Genomic DNA, 17,475 nt, shown 5'->3' with positions numbered 1-17,475 from the left:
GTGTCCAGCTCGCTTGTGGAGTTGTTGCGCTAAAAAGAGCAAAAGTGTAGGCTTACTGGATTCTTTCCAGCACCTCTCATAGCAGCTTATATTCTACGCGACAGGAGTACGTTAACTAATTCAATTAAAAAGACTTAAAAATTGAGAAGTCTTGTAGTTATATAAAAAGGCAGAAAAACAAAAGGTTGTGTTACGGGCTAAAACCCCGTACTTGAGACCCGGCAAGCCGGGTCCTTGCCAAGTGCGACTTCCGCGAATGGCAGGAAAAGGAAACGCGCGCCACGTGAACGTCATTTCTGGGCACTAAAGAAATGTGGGCATGTATGTGCATATGGATTTGGACAGACATGAGTCAAGGGCGTATTAATACTAACTGTTTATGTAGAGGTATATTGCGCGGTTCGCTTCGAGAATCGGAAACCAACAGATGCATCACCACATCGAGTTGGTTTCCGAGGGCCACGAGGCAAAGCACTTAACAGTGCGCCAAACAGAATTCGATGTGCCGTGGAGAACTGTGAAACAAGGCCGCGCTCAAAACTGAATGGGTGGGCACTTATCTGTAAAGAGACTGTAAGGCTAAGAACCTACGACTCTAGCACATGCTTTATACTTGTGCGGTTGCTTGAGAAGCTGACAGTACGGATGATGATGATGATGAAATGAACCCAGCATGGCATGACGAAAGCATTTGGAGATTGTGAGATAATTTTGTAATCTTCGTGTTGGTGAAAACTTGAAGTGGCAGGAACAATCTGTCCAGGCGATTTATTAGCCACCCAACACTCGTCATCAAGTCTAGGGGCAATGTTTGTCCCATCCCCACAGGGTTTCGCGTAACCCGTTAGGCCCGCTCCGCGGCTGCCGGGTGCTGTTCATGCAAGTTCACGGGATTCGGCTCATGCTCGGAGGAAGGACCCGCTGGCTTGTCAGCGAGGTACGCAGATCTTAGTGATTAAAACGAGGCCCAGTAGATTATTCAGTCTTGGATGGGTCGTCCGTGAAAGCTGCGAAGGGGATCGCCGTTGCCAATGTGTATTTCCGCCTGGAGTCTAATGGCCATCGTAGTTCCGTCGCCCATGAGTTGACACCTGAGGCAGACGACCTCTTTTGCTGCAGGTTCTGGAGAAGAAACCGATCGGCTAGCTGTCCGAGGGATCCATGTCTCGAATCCACATATGCGTCTCGTTTTCAACAATTTTTTGTGCTTCATCACGTCAGACAGAGCACTTCTTGTTCTTGTGCCTGGACTCGGGTGACCAAATGCTCCCACCAAGCTAGTCGTAAGTGAATGGGTTGATCTGTCCCGAGGGTAGGTAGCGACGAGACGGGGATGTCTTTGTCAATCCAGCTCCAAATATGCAAGAGCGCTGTGTGTAAGGGTGGAACACTCTGTATTGTCCCCAAAAAGGCCATTAGCTATTGACGCTCCAATATTACCAGAAGGCGCTCCGCAGAGATAGTAAACGTACACTTCTGACGGGGGTCTGGAGGACTTCATTAAACCAGTTACTCGAAACAGCTTTATGTTCAGGCACAGTTGCCAATACTCCTAGTAAGAATACAGGAAACAGCGGTGCCTGAGCGGTAAAATGAGTTCCCGATGTTGGCATAATTGTGATACATCTGGCAGGATCATCTAGCTTGGATACCACCTCGGGATGATTTCTAGGGAATCTAAGAACTCGACAAGTTAGTGGTTTCGTAGATGCCATATCAAGGCCTCGAATCTTGCTACATACCGGAACACCCGACATTGGAGATAAAGAATTGCGGCAAAGCGCCAGGCTTCTGCAGTCACATCCGTCATTGACGCGTTTGTGTCGATCTGATAATCCTTTGGTCGAGATCGTATCCATTTGATCATTAGTGGCTTAGTTTTTGCATTCTCCCAACTCCTCGACTCAGAGCTCCACTGTCTCATCTCGCGCAGCTCTGTATACAAATATTTTGCGGTCACCGGCACGATTGGGGTCTGCGGCTCTTGCTCCAACCGTGCTGCACAATACGTTATCTGGCCCATAATGTGAAGCAGCTTCTTCGAAAACCCACAACCGCCGTGGATTTTATACATATCTTTGTCAGTCCCATGAAGAAGCCAACCAAATCGGGATGCCTCCTCTTGAGCATTGAATTTGCGGGGTGATGGTAATGAGGACATGGGTTGGGCCAAGATGACCAGTGTGGCTAACAGACAGACCGTCTGACAGACCGATTGAGTCCGTCTGGCAGACCGCAGACCGACAGACCGGCCATTCTCGTCAGACCGTCAGACCGGCGAGGCCAGTCGGTCTGGGGTGGTCTGAGTCGGTCTGGGTGTTGTGCCTAATTGGGCAATTGTCTCAGTGCCACCACCACTGGCCAGCTCGGCCGTGGAAATATATATGCTCAAACTGACGCGTCTACGCACTGACGCGTCTGCACTTGCAGGAAACTATTGCAAAATGAATGTCGTGCTCCGTACATTACGTTGATACCGAATTATGATATCTTCTAGCAGAGCGTCGAGCCCCGTGTCATCTACACCCCAGTCTCTTGTGTTCGATCTACCTCAGACTCCGACCAGTACCACCCCAGAGGCTGCAGCAGACGATACATCCCAATGCGGGTTCCATATTGACTTGGGGGAACATATGGCACTGCGGTAGAAGACTCATTGGCGCCAAAAAGAGGCCGCGTCACAGACGGGTTGTCGGCACGAATATGAAAGAGTCCTGGATATATCGACATGGAGCCAATTTAGAGCATGGGGGAGTACGCTACTGGCTTTGCAGGCTCTGCCACGAAAAAAGGAGTTATTCGACGGCTTTGTACGCCTCCTCTGGGACAGCTCATGCCGCGAGACACCTAGTCCGTCAGCACCAGATCGTTGAATTTGGTGACAGGAGTCCATGCTTGGCGACTCCGTTCACCATAGCGGCCAAATCCGCGTCCTCTTCTGTACGCCCTTTGCCGCGACAGACTAGTCTAGGCTTTCAGCTCGCCTCCCACTTTGACGAAAGGTCATGGAAATCTCGTTTCGTGGACTGGGTCATCCTCGAGGATGTCACCTTCCGACAAGCATCAAGCGAGCGGCTACGGTGGTTGATTACGAACGGCGGGGAGGTTGCGAGTCAGCTACTTCCCGAGCATCACACAACAGTTTGTTCGTGGATCCGTCAAGCCTTCGAATCTCGGCGGCAGATTATCTTTAATCTCGTCAAGGACGCAAAGAGTTGCGTCCACCTTAGCTTTGATCTCTGGACTGCTTCCAACGGGTTCCACTACATTGGCGTTCTTGGCCACTTTGTGGATAGCCAGGGCAAAGAACGTGATGTCCTTCTTGGACTGCCGCGCCTAGTTGGGCCACACTCTGGTGAGAATATGGCCTCGTATATCAAGGAGGTAATCGAGAAATACGAAATAGGTTCCAAACTCGGATATTTCATGCTTGATAATGCCGAAAGTAACGACACTTGCCTAGAGACGCTTGCGAGGTGGTTCCCAATGGACACGAGCCGGCGTCGACTGCGTTGCGTAGGCCACATTATCAATCTGGTTGTCCGCGCTGTCATCTTTGGGTCAAACGTCAGTAAGTTCGAGGCGGAGCTTCGTGGGGCTACGGACGAATTTAGTTTCGAGATTTGGGCCAGGAAGGGGGCTATCGGCAGACTCCACAACCTTTCCACCTATATCCGACGGACGGACCAGCGACGACAGGTGCTTCGGCGTTTACAGACCGAGCTCGCCGGGGACGACGCAATATTTACATTGGAGATTGTTGTTGATGGCAAGACACGCTGGAACTCCATTTACGATATGATCAATCGTGGTATGCTTACATGGCCGGACATCTCCATTAGACATCCGCTGACATAGTATTGGCTTCTCCTAGCACTGGAATTGCGCAGTGCCATAGAGCTCTATCAATCTCGCTGGCAAAAGCCCAAACATGATCCCGTCCACCGTGACTTAACTAAGGATTTTCTCAACGCTGCGGATTGGGCTGAACTAGAGCGCTTCCGTGACTTCCTAAAGCCGTTTTACATCCTTACCAAGACGATGGAGGGTAACGCCAACAATCCAGAGGCAGAGGGCGGGCATGGTGCGGTGTGGGAGACCCTTAAGACAATGGACTATTTGTTCGTCAAATTTAAACAGGCCGCGGAGGAAACTCAGTTCGAGGAGCCGTCCCATGTTAAGTCGGGAATTGATTGCGGATGGACGAAGCTTGAAGACTATTACCTCAAAACGGACCGTACGCCAGTCTACCGAGCGGCATTAGCGCTTCACCCATCTTATGGGTATGACTACTTTGAGAGAGGCACTGGAAAATTGTGATGGATAAGCCGTTGTGGTACAGCGACATGCAGTCTGCTGTGGGTAGCATGTTCGATGAATATGTACGACAGGCTGACGTCGAAACCCAAGCTCAAGTGGGACTTTTTGACGACGAAGCTGATGAGATCGAAGCCGATATTAATGACTACAGTTCATTTGGGAAATGGTCAATCCGCTCTTTGAATACACAGCGAAAGAAGGTCAAGGCAACTAGCGAGCTTGATCTATTCCAGACACGGCCAATTTACCCCCAAGATCTCGACGTTGCCAACCCTCTTGAATGGTGGAACCAACATCAGTTGGAATATCCAGTTTTGTATCGAATGGCGCTCGACCTGTTCTCAATTCCTGGCATGAGTGCTGAATGTGAGAGGGTGTTCAGTCAGACAAAAAAGATGATCACGGATGAGCGCAATCAGCTAGCGCCTGAGGTGGTTGAGGCGGATCAACTCCAAAAGCACTGGCTAATGAGAGGGCAGGTAGCGTAGTAATGAATGTTTATGGACCTAATGAGATTTATTCGGACGGTTATAATCCCATTGTAGCAGCACGGTAGAATTTCGGGATCAGACTATCAGACCTAGACAGACCGGCTTGTTCAAGTCAGACAGTCCTAGACCGACGACCGGGAGCCTCGACAAGGCCAGACCGACAGACCGAAGGGGCCGGTCTGGGTCTGTCGGTCTGTTAGCCACACTGCTGCCTACGTCGGACATCCTCCATGTGGATTGTTATTACAGATCCGGTAACGTGGGTGCATAGTGAGCTGGCCAGCATAGTGAGCTGGCCGCCTAGAAATCCCATACAAAATACACTTTTAGATATCCCTGCTAAAAATCGCATTTATAGCTAAAAATAGCTATAATTTTATTAGAGGGTATTTAACTGTAAGGGGCTGCGCCGCTGTTTGTTCAACATAAGGGTGCCGTATGATTGTCTATCTAAAGCTAAGGAAGAAAGGAGAAGAGCAAGCTCGAGGCGAGCCTCGAGCCTGCGTATCTAAGTTGCTGAGTGACAACTTAGGCGAAATTAGTCTAATTACACAACCGACAGTCTGCACGCCGCCGTAGCTCCGGGCCCGGCAGAGCCGAGTCCACAGCATCGGGCACAGCCCGTGACAGTTATTAATAATTAGTTATTGATAAGCTTAACAATGCATATCTGTAAGGGGCCAAGCTGCAGTTTGTTCAACGTAAGGATGCCGTACAATTGTCTATCTAAAGCTAAAGAGAAAGGAAGGAGAAGAGAAAGCTCGAGGCTCGCCTCGAGCTTGCGTACCTAAGTTGCCACTGCAACTTAACTGCGCAAGCTCGAGGCGAGCCTCGAGCTTGCTCTTCTCCTTTCTTTCTCCCTAGCTTTAGATAGACAATCATACGGCACCCTTATGTTGAACAAACAGCGGCGCAGCCCCTTACATATCTAAAGCTCAATCAATCTACTATCGCGGAACCTGTCGCATGACCGCTATGATGGAGCAGCAAACACAGTCCGGTGATAGTCCTACGTCCCAGCACCAGTGGATCGACCATCGTATTCATGAAGCGATCAATGCAAGCTTGGGGCCCTTGCAAGCCCAGTTGGCGGCGTTAACGCAGCATCTCGCCAACAGCACGACGGCGCCGCAACCTCAGGAAGGACTTCAACCACCGCTTCCAACGCGAACGCCAAGCGAGAGCTTGTTCGGCATCGATGCTGCGCAGCTTCCGCAACAGTCAAATGGGAGCCCTAACAAGAGGAAACCATTGCCAAACCCGCCAAAGTACAATGGCTCCCGGAAAGGTTATGCGGCCTGGGCAAGGCAGATGAGAGACAAGCTAGAACTCGATGCACACTATTATAACGGGAACCGAGACTTGTGGTATCTTATTAATTCGTGCCTAGAAGAAAAACCACAACAGGTCGTGGCCACGTTTTACGCGGCAGGTGGGCCAGGCGGCAATTTTGACCCCCACGAGTTAATGCGATACCTTGACCGCACGTATAAGGACAGTAATATCCAGTCACGAGCAGCGACCTCACTGAGGACTCTACGTCAGCGCGAAGATCAGTCGCTGGCCACATTCCTTCCCCGGTTTGAACAAGCCTTGGCGGAAGCAGGGGGAGGCGACTGGCCAGACAGCGCAAAGATTGTGTTCCTTGAGAACGCCTTAAGCTCGCAACTGCAACGATGCTTGGTTACTGCGCACCTACCCACGTTATATCAGGAATGGCTAAGCCGAGTTCAGGAAATTGCTGGGAAACTGGAGAAGCTAGAAGCCCGTGGAGGTTCCGTGCCAAAAGAAGAGAAGGCTCGCTCAGGAGGTTATCAGCATGGCCAACATTCATCACAGGACCAGGACGGTGACATAAAGATGGCGGGGGTAAACAAGACTGCCGAGAAGCCAGAATTGCCGCGGAACGAACGACGGTGCTATCGTTGCGGGCGGACAGGCCATTTTGTTGCGAGTTGCCCAGCCCAAGTGGTGTTTCCAGGAAATCAGAAGAAAGGCAAGGCTAAAGTCGGTCGGGCGAGCAAGCCCAAGGCGTCAGACAGTTCGGAACCCACGTCCGAGACGAGTGAAGATGAAGGGGCGGGAAAAGAATAGCCTCGAGGCGAATGCGGGCCTCGGGGCCAACCAAGGCGGACATCCAGAGTTGGGCAGAGTTTCGGCCTCAGATGAATAGTGACCCGGTGCTGATCGAAGCACGGGTTAATAGAGGTATTCAGGTGCGCGCCCTTGTTGATACCGGATGTGACTGCTACGCCGTAATCGACGAAGCTGTAGTTAAGAGACTGCGGATTCCATTTATCGACAGGAATCCAAGGCGGTTAGGTGGGTTTTCCGAGGCGACTAAAGACGTGATGTCGCCAGGGATTGTAGTCTTTATGATGGAGACTGGAGGATACGACGAACGCATCTTTGCTTATGTCGTTCCGCGGTTAGGCCAAGATGTGTTCCTGGGCCGGCCGTGGATGAAGAAGAACAAGGTGGTATACGACGCGGCTGAACAGCGAGTCTACCACGGGGTTGCCGGCATTACCATACGGCTCTTAGGACAGGAAGAGCCCGAAGGGGTAAAGGCGATCCGAGCCGCCCGTGTTGTGCCGGCGGCTGTGTTTGCGGCAGAGTGCCGCCGAGGGAGGAAGCGCCGAGGGCACGGCGCGGCCGCAGTGCAAGCGATCAGCCTGTCTGATATTGAGAAGGCATTGAGGCCAAAACAGCCAGTGGATCCGAGTAAGACAGTTCCCAAGGAAGTGCTGGACGAATTCAAAGATCTATTCTCGCCGGAAGAAGCGATGAAGCTGCCTCCGCACCGACCAGGGGTCGACCACGAAGTACATTTGCAACGTGATAGCGACGGGAACGAACCACCACTGCCGTGGGGACCATTGTATAGTATGTCCCGCGAGGAGCTCCTCGTGTTGCGGAAAACACTGCGGGATCTGCTGGATAGAGGGTTTATCCGGGCAAGCAGCTCGGCAGCAGCTGCCCCAGTGTTGTTTGTGAAGAAACCAAACGGCGGCTTACGATTCTGTTGCGACTACCGCGCACTAAACGCAATCACGAAGCGTGATCGTTACCCGTTGCCTCTGATTGCGGAGACTTTAAACAATCTGACAAGGGCCAAGTGGTTTACGAAACTAGATGTCGTGGCCGCCTTCCACAAGATTCGCATGGCCCCGGGCCACGAGGAGAAGACGGCGTTCCGGACCAGATTCGGGCTGTATGAGTGGCTCGTATGCCCCTTTGGCCTGAGTGGCGCTCCGGCATCGTTCCAGCGGTACATGAATAGCGTGCTGAATAAGTACCTTGACGACTTCGTCACGGCGTACCTGGATGATGTGTTGATCTACTCGAGCGGAACATTGGGTGAACACGAGATGAAAGTGCGTCGAGTCCTCCGATCGTTAGCAGATGCTGGTCTGCACCTGGACCCGGCCAAGTGCGAGTTCTCCGTAAAGGAAGTCAAATATTTGGGCTTTATTGTACGAGCAGGCAAGGGGGTTGCTTGCGACCCTGAGAAGCAACAGGCCATCCGTGAGTGGCTGGTGCCAACAACCGTAAAAGGTGTCAGAAGCTTCCTTGGGTTTGCGAATTACTATCGGATTTTCATTCCCGACTATGCACAGATTACCAAGGCACTAGATGCACTATTGAAGAAAGGAGTCATCTTCCGCTGGGGTAAAGCAGAGGATGAGGCGTTTCGAGAACTGAAGCGAAGATTCTGCGACGCCCCAATTCTAAGGCAGTGGGATCCATCCCTGCAAACCTTCGTGGAAGCAGATTGCTCGGGCTATGCGCTTGGAGGCGTATTATCCCAGGAAGGAAAGGATGGGCGTCGACACGCTTGTGCATTTTACTCGCGGCGGCTGTCGCCCGCAGAGTACAACTACCCGATCCACGACAAGGAGATGTTGGCCATCATGAGGTGCCTGGACACATGGAGTGCAGAGTTAAGGAGCTGTGGAACATTCACGGTCTTAACAGACCACCGCAACCTTGAATACTTTATGACGCGGAGAAAGTTGACGGAACGCCAGAGCCGATGGGCTGCCGAGCTTTCACAATTCGACTTCAAGCTGGACTACCGTCCCGGGTGTGAGGCTGCCGTGCCGGACGCGCTGTCCCGCCGCGAACAAGATGCCCCGCAGGATATAAATGACGATCGTGAACGAGGGCGGGTGATCCAATTGATCCCAGATAATTCTATTCCGGAATCAACAAGACTACGAATCAGCAGAATCGGACTAGAAACACCAACCCCGCCAGATATGAAGGTGTTTGAGGCCAGCGATTTACAGGCGCTCTGGGACGAAATAATTAAGGACGACCAGATATATCGGGCAGCGTACGAGGCGGTACGGCAACGAGAGCGGGCCTTTCCGCCCGCGCTAGGGTTGAAGGTACAGATATCAGAATGCGGCATCGACGCTGGTAAGCGACTGACCTTCAGAGACCGAATCTGGGTACCTGGAGGCTCTGGAGAGAAGGGGAATCAAGGCGAGGCGGAAAAGGACACCCTTCGGACGCGCATCGTGCAAGACTCACACGACTCAACTGCCGCCGGCCACCCAGGAAGAGAGGGGACCTTGGCGATTGTGGCTCGCAGTTTCTACTGGCCGGGACAGTCGCAGTTGGTTCGACGATTTGTTGCAAATTGCGACGTATGCGGACGTGGCCATATTTGGCGCCAGTCGAAGAGAGGGTTCCTGAAACCACTGCCTATCCCAGACAGACCACGCAGTCATTTAGCAATGGACTTTATTACCGATCTTCCAGCTACAGGGCCTAGCAATGCAACATATATCTGGGTAATTGTGGATCGGCTTACGAAGGCTGTAACGCTGGAAGTGATGGACACGATGGAGGCAGAAGCGTGTGCAAAACGTTTCCTACAATGCCACTATAGGTTTCATGGAATGCCACGGTCTATCGTAAGCGACCGCGGGAGCAACTGGCTGAGTCGATTCTGGAAGAGGTTCTGCAAGCTAGCCGGGGTGACGCAGCGGTTAAGTACAGCATACCACCCACAGACGGACGGGGGCCCGGAAAGAGCAAACCAAGAGATACAGGCATACCTGCGGGCGTACGTATCATACATGCAGAAGGACTGGGGGGACTTCCTCCCAGTGGCACAGCTGGCCCTTAACAACCGTGAATCCGCAGCGACGAAGATCAGCCCGTTCTTTGTCGAACACGGATACCATGTAGAACCAGTGGCTGTCGAGGATCCAGCAGATCCGCCCCAGAGCAAGGAGGAAGGCAAGGCAGACGCCCTTCTTAGCCGTCTGCAGGAAGTCTCGGAGTATATGCAGGCTATGATTGCCGCCTCCCAGCAGCAACAAGAAGAGGCAACAAATGCAAAGAGGCAGCCAGCCGAACGATTTGAAGTTGGAGATAAGGTTTGGCTATCGATGGCGAACTACAGGTCACCACGACCATGCAAGAAGCTAGATTGGCTGCACCACAAGTACACAGTCACAAAAGTCATCAGTTCACACGTCGTGGAGTTAGACGTGCCAGGTTCTATACACCCACGATTTCACGTCGATCTGCTTCGCCGAGCTAGACAAGACCCGGCACCCGGGCAGCGAGTTGACGACTCACAACCGCCGCCGATACAGGAGGAGAACGGCGTGCAAGAATGGGAAGTGGAAGAGATCCTCTGCGCTCGTTGGAAGAACCGTGGACGCGGGAAATTTAGAGAAGTATTTGTACGCTGGCGTGGATATGCAGATGCAACATGGGAGCCAGCGGAGGCTCTACGGGAGACAGAAGCGATGGAAGAGTTTGAATCGGTTTACGGCCCAGTCATGAAGTATGACGGGCCATTGGAGAAGTATCAGACGACTACTGGACCCCGGCGCCACGGTCGGGGACGGAAGGGAGGAAGGGGATAATGTCACGGGCTATGCCCGATGCTGTGGACCCGGCTCTGCCGGGCCCGGAGCTTCGGCGCCGTGCAGACGGTCGGTTGTGTAATTGGATTAATTTCGCCTAAGTTGCCACTCAGCAACTTAGATACGCAGGCTCGAGGCTCGCCTCGAGCTTGCTCTTCTCCTTTCTTCCTTAGCTTTAGATAGACAATCATACGGCACCCTTATGTTGAACAAACAGCGGCGCAGCCCCTTACATATCTAAAGCTCAATCAATCTACTATCGCGGAACCTGTCGCATGACCGCTATGATGGAGCAGCAAACACAGTCCGGTGATAGTCCTACGTCCCAGCACCAGTGGATCGACCATCGTATTCATGAAGCGATCAATGCAAGCTTGGGGCCCTTGCAAGCCCAGTTGGCGGCGTTAACGCAGCATCTCGCCAACAGCACGACGGCGCCGCAACCTCAGGAAGGACTTCAACCACCGCTTCCAACGCGAACGCCAAGCGAGAGCTTGTTCGGCATCGATGCTGCGCAGCTTCCGCAACAGTCAAATGGGAGCCCTAACAAGAGGAAACCATTGCCAAACCCGCCAAAGTACAATGGCTCCCGGAAAGGTTATGCGGCCTGGGCAAGGCAGATGAGAGACAAGCTAGAACTCGATGCACACTATTATAACGGGAACCGAGACTTGTGGTATCTTATTAATTCGTGCCTAGAAGAAAAACCACAACAGGTCGTGGCCACGTTTTACGCGGCAGGTGGGCCAGGCGGCAATTTTGACCCCCACGAGTTAATGCGATACCTTGACCGCACGTATAAGGACAGTAATATCCAGTCACGAGCAGCGACCTCACTGAGGACTCTACGTCAGCGCGAAGATCAGTCGCTGGCCACATTCCTTCCCCGGTTTGAACAAGCCTTGGCGGAAGCAGGGGGAGGCGACTGGCCAGACAGCGCAAAGATTGTGTTCCTTGAGAACGCCTTAAGCTCGCAACTGCAACGATGCTTGGTTACTGCGCACCTACCCACGTTATATCAGGAATGGCTAAGCCGAGTTCAGGAAATTGCTGGGAAACTGGAGAAGCTAGAAGCCCGTGGAGGTTCCGTGCCAAAAGAAGAGAAGGCTCGCTCAGGAGGTTATCAGCATGGCCAACATTCATCACAGGACCAGGACGGTGACATAAAGATGGCGGGGGTAAACAAGACTGCCGAGAAGCCAGAATTGCCGCGGAACGAACGACGGTGCTATCGTTGCGGGCGGACAGGCCATTTTGTTGCGAGTTGCCCAGCCCAAGTGGTGTTTCCAGGAAATCAGAAGAAAGGCAAGGCTAAAGTCGGTCGGGCGAGCAAGCCCAAGGCGTCAGACAGTTCGGAACCCACGTCCGAGACGAGTGAAGATGAAGGGGCGGGAAAAGAATAGCCTCGAGGCGAATGCGGGCCTCGGGGCCAACCAAGGCGGACATCCAGAGTTGGGCAGAGTTTCGGCCTCAGATGAATAGTGACCCGGTGCTGATCGAAGCACGGGTTAATAGAGGTATTCAGGTGCGCGCCCTTGTTGATACCGGATGTGACTGCTACGCCGTAATCGACGAAGCTGTAGTTAAGAGACTGCGGATTCCATTTATCGACAGGAATCCAAGGCGGTTAGGTGGGTTTTCCGAGGCGACTAAAGACGTGATGTCGCCAGGGATTGTAGTCTTTATGATGGAGACTGGAGGATACGACGAACGCATCTTTGCTTATGTCGTTCCGCGGTTAGGCCAAGATGTGTTCCTGGGCCGGCCGTGGATGAAGAAGAACAAGGTGGTATACGACGCGGCTGAACAGCGAGTCTACCACGGGGTTGCCGGCATTACCATACGGCTCTTAGGACAGGAAGAGCCCGAAGGGGTAAAGGCGATCCGAGCCGCCCGTGTTGTGCCGGCGGCTGTGTTTGCGGCAGAGTGCCGCCGAGGGAGGAAGCGCCGAGGGCACGGCGCGGCCGCAGTGCAAGCGATCAGCCTGTCTGATATTGAGAAGGCATTGAGGCCAAAACAGCCAGTGGATCCGAGTAAGACAGTTCCCAAGGAAGTGCTGGACGAATTCAAAGATCTATTCTCGCCGGAAGAAGCGATGAAGCTGCCTCCGCACAGACCAGGGGTCGACCACGAAGTACATTTGCAACGTGATAGCGACGGGAACGAACCACCACTGCCGTGGGGACCATTGTATAGTATGTCCCGCGAGGAGCTCCTCGTGTTGCGGAAAACACTGCGGGATCTGCTGGATAGAGGGTTTATCCGGGCAAGCAGCTCGGCAGCAGCTGCCCCAGTGTTGTTTGTGAAGAAACCAAACGGCGGCTTACGATTCTGTTGCGACTACCGCGCACTAAACGCAATCACGAAGCGTGATCGTTACCCGTTGCCTCTGATTGCGGAGACTTTAAACAATCTGACAAGGGCCAAGTGGTTTACGAAACTAGATGTCGTGGCCGCCTTCCACAAGATTCGCATGGCCCCGGGCCACGAGGAGAAGACGGCGTTCCGGACCAGATTCGGGCTGTATGAGTGGCTCGTATGCCCCTTTGGCCTGAGTGGCGCTCCGGCATCGTTCCAGCGGTACATGAATAGCGTGCTGAATAAGTACCTTGACGACTTCGTCACGGCGTACCTGGATGATGTGTTGATCTACTCGAGCGGAACATTGGGTGAACACGAGATGAAAGTGCGTCGAGTCCTCCGATCGTTAGCAGATGCTGGTCTGCACCTGGACCCGGCCAAGTGCGAGTTCTCCGTAAAGGAAGTCAAATATTTGGGCTTTATTGTACGAGCAGGCAAGGGGGTTGCTTGCGACCCTGAGAAGCAACAGGCCATCCGTGAGTGGCTGGTGCCAACAACCGTAAAAGGTGTCAGAAGCTTCCTTGGGTTTGCGAATTACTATCGGATTTTCATTCCCGACTATGCACAGATTACCAAGGCACTAGATGCACTATTGAAGAAAGGAGTCATCTTCCGCTGGGGTAAAGCAGAGGATGAGGCGTTTCGAGAACTGAAGCGAAGATTCTGCGACGCCCCAATTCTAAGGCAGTGGGATCCATCCCTGCAAACCTTCGTGGAAGCAGATTGCTCGGGCTATGCGCTTGGAGGCGTATTATCCCAGGAAGGAAAGGATGGGCGTCGACACGCTTGTGCATTTTACTCGCGGCGGCTGTCGCCCGCAGAGTACAACTACCCGATCCACGACAAGGAGATGTTGGCCATCATGAGGTGCCTGGACACATGGAGTGCAGAGTTAAGGAGCTGTGGAACATTCACGGTCTTAACAGACCACCGCAACCTTGAATACTTTATGACGCGGAGAAAGTTGACGGAACGCCAGAGCCGATGGGCTGCCGAGCTTTCACAATTCGACTTCAAGCTGGACTACCGTCCCGGGTGTGAGGCTGCCGTGCCGGACGCGCTGTCCCGCCGCGAACAAGATGCCCCGCAGGATATAAATGACGATCGTGAACGAGGGCGGGTGATCCAATTGATCCCAGATAATTCTATTCCGGAATCAACAAGACTACGAATCAGCAGAAGATCGTGCATCTAGGAAGACACCAACCCCGCCAGATATGAAAGGGTTTGTTTATAGAGCCTAGGCGCAAATCTTACTTCATTCTGCTCTGGGACGTAAATAATTAAGGTACGACCAGATATATCCGGGCCAGCGTACGAGCGGTACGGCAACTGAGAGCCGGGGCTACTTTCGCCCGCGTAGGGATTTGAAGGTACGAGATATACAGAATGCGGCATCGACGCTGGTAAGCGACTGACCTTCAGAGACCGAATCTGGGTACCTGGAGGCTCTGGAGAGAAGGGGAATCAAGGCGAGGCGGAAAAGGACACCCTTCGGACGCGCATCGTGCAAGACTCACACGACTCAACTGCCGCCGGCCACCCAGGAAGAGAGGGGACCTTGGCGATTGTGGCTCGCAGTTTCTACTGGCCGGGACAGTCGCAGTTGGTTCGACGATTTGTTGCAAATTGCGACGTATGCGGACGTGGCCATATTTGGCGCCAGTCGAAGAGAGGGTTCCTGAAACCACTGCCTATCCCAGACAGACCACGCAGTCATTTAGCAATGGACTTTATTACCGATCTTCCAGCTACAGGGCCTAGCAATGCAACATATATCTGGGTAATTGTGGATCGGCTTACGAAGGCTGTAACGCTGGAAGTGATGGACACGATGGAGGCAGAAGCGTGTGCAAAACGTTTCCTACAATGCCACTATAGGTTTCATGGAATGCCACGGTCTATCGTAAGCGACCGCGGGAGCAACTGGCTGAGTCGATTCTGGAAGAGGTTCTGCAAGCTAGCCGGGGTGACGCAGCGGTTAAGTACAGCATACCACCCACAGACGGACGGGGGCCCGGAAAGAGCAAACCAAGAGATACAGGCATACCTGCGGGCGTACGTATCATACATGCAGAAGGACTGGGGGGACTTCCTCCCAGTGGCACAGCTGGCCCTTAACAACCGTGAATCCGCAGCGACGAAGATCAGCCCGTTCTTTGTCGAACACGGATACCATGTAGAACCAGTGGCTGTCGAGGATCCAGCAGATCCGCCCCAGAGCAAGGAGGAAGGCAAGGCAGACGCCCTTCTTAGCCGTCTGCAGGAAGTCTCGGAGTATATGCAGGCTATGATTGCCGCCTCCCAGCAGCAACAAGAAGAGGCAACAAATGCAAAGAGGCAGCCAGCCGAACGATTTGAAGTTGGAGATAAGGTTTGGCTATCGATGGCGAACTACAGGTCACCACGACCATGCAAGAAGCTAGATTGGCTGCACCACAAGTACACAGTCACAAAAGTCATCAGTTCACACGTCGTGGAGTTAGACGTGCCAGGTTCTATACACCCACGATTTCACGTCGATCTGCTTCGCCGAGCTAGACAAGACCCGGCACCCGGGCAGCGAGTTGACGACTCACAACCGCCGCCGATACAGGAGGAGAACGGCGTGCAAGAATGGGAAGTGGAAGAGATCCTCTGCGCTCGTTGGAAGAACCGTGGACGCGGGAAATTTAGAGAAGTATTTGTACGCTGGCGTGGATATGCAGATGCAACATGGGAGCCAGCGGAGGCTCTACGGGAGACAGAAGCGATGGAAGAGTTTGAATCGGTTTACGGCCCAGTCATGAAGTATGACGGGCCATTGGAGAAGTATCAGACGACTACTGGACCCCGGCGCCACGGTCGGGGACGGAAGGGAGGAAGGGGATAATGTCACGGGCTATGCCCGATGCTGTGGACCCGGCTCTGCCGGGCCCGGAGCTTCGGCGCCGTGCAGACGGTCGGTTGTGTAATTGGATTAATTTCGCCTAAGTTGCCACTGCAACTTAACTGCGCAAGCTCGAGGCTCGCCTCGAGCTTGCTCTTCTCCTTCTTTCTCCCTAGCTTTAGATAGACAATCTACGGCACCTTATGTTGAACAAACAGCGGCGCAGCCCCTTACAAATTAGACTAATTTCGCCTAAGTTGTCACTCAGCAACTTAGATAAGGGGGGGGGGGGGGGGGGGGGGGGGGGGGGGGGGGGCGCAGGCTCGAGGCTCGCCTCGAGCTTTCTCTTCTCCTTCCTTTCTCTTTAGCTTTAGATAGACAATTGTACGGCATCCTTACGTTGAACAAACTGCAGCTTGGCCCCTTACAGTCACCAGTAAAACATGTCAATGGTCCCCAGAGCTGGGGTATTTTTGCACCCATCATTAACATGTTTATTGCCTTTAAACTTTTGTAACTATCTTGTATGAGTCGCGGTAGGTAGCACATAATTTGTTGGTAGAGGGTATACGAAGGGCGGATTCCACCCCTGGTGGACATGTTTGTCCCTGGCGTGGAGGGTAATAAAGCCTGATTTAGGACTTAGGGGTAGCAGAAGGCTTAGGGCTAGCCACTGGGCCAGACGGGGCAGGGGACTTCTTCCTCCTGGCTGCCTCTAGGGCCTTTCCATTCTCCTTAAGCTGCTTCTTCTTATCCTCGGGGAGACCCTGGCGGATGGCTTTTAACTTCGTGACGGCATCCTTCTCCTTCTGCTTAAGGTTCTGGGGGATGGCCGCGTTGGCTGCCTTGCGGGCAGCCTGCACGTCCTGCGTGGCCTGGTCAAGCTCGGGCGAGATGGCCTTTCGCTCGGCTTTGAGCTTCTGGACCGCGGGGCTATCTGGTGCCTTATTCTGGCGCTTGTCCAGATCCATCAAAGGCTCTGCTCGGCTGAGAACGTCGGGCTCGGCGAGGATGACTCCGCGGCGGTCATGATGAATAGTCACCGCCAAGGTGGACGCGCTTACTAGTTCACCGGCGTGTCAAGAAGAAATATCACAGCCAGAATTCTAAATATCACACCTGTGGTATGTGACAAATTGGTATCGCCTAACACAGCCTCAAACTAAACTTTTCGCCCTGGAGGCTAATCACTACTGAACTTGTCGAACCGATGGTGGGTGCGTATAATTGACCAAGCCACATGCCCATAGCGGTCGCCTGGAATGAAGAATACATTTAGCGTAGTTCGGCTAAGATCCGAACCCTGGACCCTACGCACGCCACTCGCAGATTTGTCGTTTGGGGAAGGGTTGTATGGACTGCTTTCATCAAGCAGCCAGTCTTTCGTATTAAGATCAATAATTAGCTTTCGTCGATATATATGACGGACAAAGAAACCTCCACAGCTGCTGGTCCCCTGGACTGACGCCTGAATCGCCAGCGACCTGGATCGGCAAGTTTCCTCCATGTGTACCTCCAAGCCTAGCGATAAATCGCCTCGATG

General features: G+C 53.0%; 7 protein-coding genes across 7 annotated transcripts; 6 read left to right on the top strand and 1 right to left on the bottom strand.

Annotated features, from left to right (window-relative positions):
* Positions 1 to 2,703: 2,703 nt before the first annotated feature.
* Positions 2,704 to 4,320, top strand: VFPPC_17448 (transposase-like protein; the record flags this gene model as incomplete). The annotated part of the gene is made up of 2 exons (XM_022429156.1): positions 2,704 to 3,815; positions 3,891 to 4,320. 2 exons carry the CDS (start codon positions 2,704 to 2,706, stop codon positions 4,318 to 4,320), a joined length of 1,542 nt encoding a protein of 513 aa, XP_022285658.1.
* A 47-nt stretch (positions 4,321 to 4,367) lies between these two features.
* On the top strand, positions 4,368 to 4,808 carry VFPPC_17449 (transposase-like protein; the record flags this gene model as incomplete). The annotated part of the gene is made up of 1 exon (XM_022429157.1): positions 4,368 to 4,808. One exon carries the CDS (start codon positions 4,368 to 4,370, stop codon positions 4,806 to 4,808), a length of 441 nt encoding a protein of 146 aa, XP_022285657.1.
* A 978-nt stretch (positions 4,809 to 5,786) lies between these two features.
* On the top strand, positions 5,787 to 6,905 carry VFPPC_17189 (hypothetical protein; the record flags this gene model as incomplete). The annotated part of the gene is made up of 1 exon (XM_022429064.1): positions 5,787 to 6,905. The coding sequence occupies one exon, from the start codon at positions 5,787 to 5,789 to the stop codon at positions 6,903 to 6,905; it is 1,119 nt and encodes a 372-aa protein (XP_022283874.1).
* A 2,651-nt stretch (positions 6,906 to 9,556) lies between these two features.
* VFPPC_17450 (Pol protein) lies at positions 9,557 to 10,702 on the top strand (the record flags this gene model as incomplete). Its single annotated transcript, XM_022429158.1, has 1 exon — positions 9,557 to 10,702. The coding sequence occupies one exon, from the start codon at positions 9,557 to 9,559 to the stop codon at positions 10,700 to 10,702; it is 1,146 nt and encodes a 381-aa protein (XP_022285656.1).
* Positions 10,703 to 10,986: 284 nt separating this feature from the next.
* On the top strand, positions 10,987 to 12,105 carry VFPPC_17451 (hypothetical protein; the record flags this gene model as incomplete). Its single annotated transcript, XM_022429159.1, has 1 exon — positions 10,987 to 12,105. One exon carries the CDS (start codon positions 10,987 to 10,989, stop codon positions 12,103 to 12,105), a length of 1,119 nt encoding a protein of 372 aa, XP_022285655.1.
* A 2,849-nt stretch (positions 12,106 to 14,954) lies between these two features.
* On the top strand, positions 14,955 to 15,935 carry VFPPC_15937 (chromo (CHRromatin organization MOdifier) domain-containing protein; the record flags this gene model as incomplete). The annotated part of the gene is made up of 1 exon (XM_022428988.1): positions 14,955 to 15,935. The coding sequence occupies one exon, from the start codon at positions 14,955 to 14,957 to the stop codon at positions 15,933 to 15,935; it is 981 nt and encodes a 326-aa protein (XP_022284537.1).
* A 632-nt stretch (positions 15,936 to 16,567) lies between these two features.
* VFPPC_17452 (hypothetical protein) lies at positions 16,568 to 17,180 on the bottom strand (the record flags this gene model as incomplete). Its single annotated transcript, XM_022429160.1, has 2 exons — positions 16,568 to 16,995; positions 17,096 to 17,180. The coding sequence occupies 2 exons, from the start codon at positions 17,178 to 17,180 to the stop codon at positions 16,568 to 16,570; spliced, it is 513 nt and encodes a 170-aa protein (XP_022285654.1).
* Positions 17,181 to 17,475: the final 295 nt, after the last annotated feature.

Source organism: Pochonia chlamydosporia, chromosome 3, assembly GCF_001653235.2.
Source record: "Pochonia chlamydosporia 170 chromosome 3, whole genome shotgun sequence".
In the NCBI taxonomy this organism is placed as follows: Eukaryota; Fungi; Ascomycota; class Sordariomycetes; order Hypocreales; family Clavicipitaceae; genus Pochonia; species Pochonia chlamydosporia.
The sequence above is the reverse complement of the archived record's forward strand: the minus strand, read 5'-3'. Positions and strand labels throughout refer to the sequence as shown.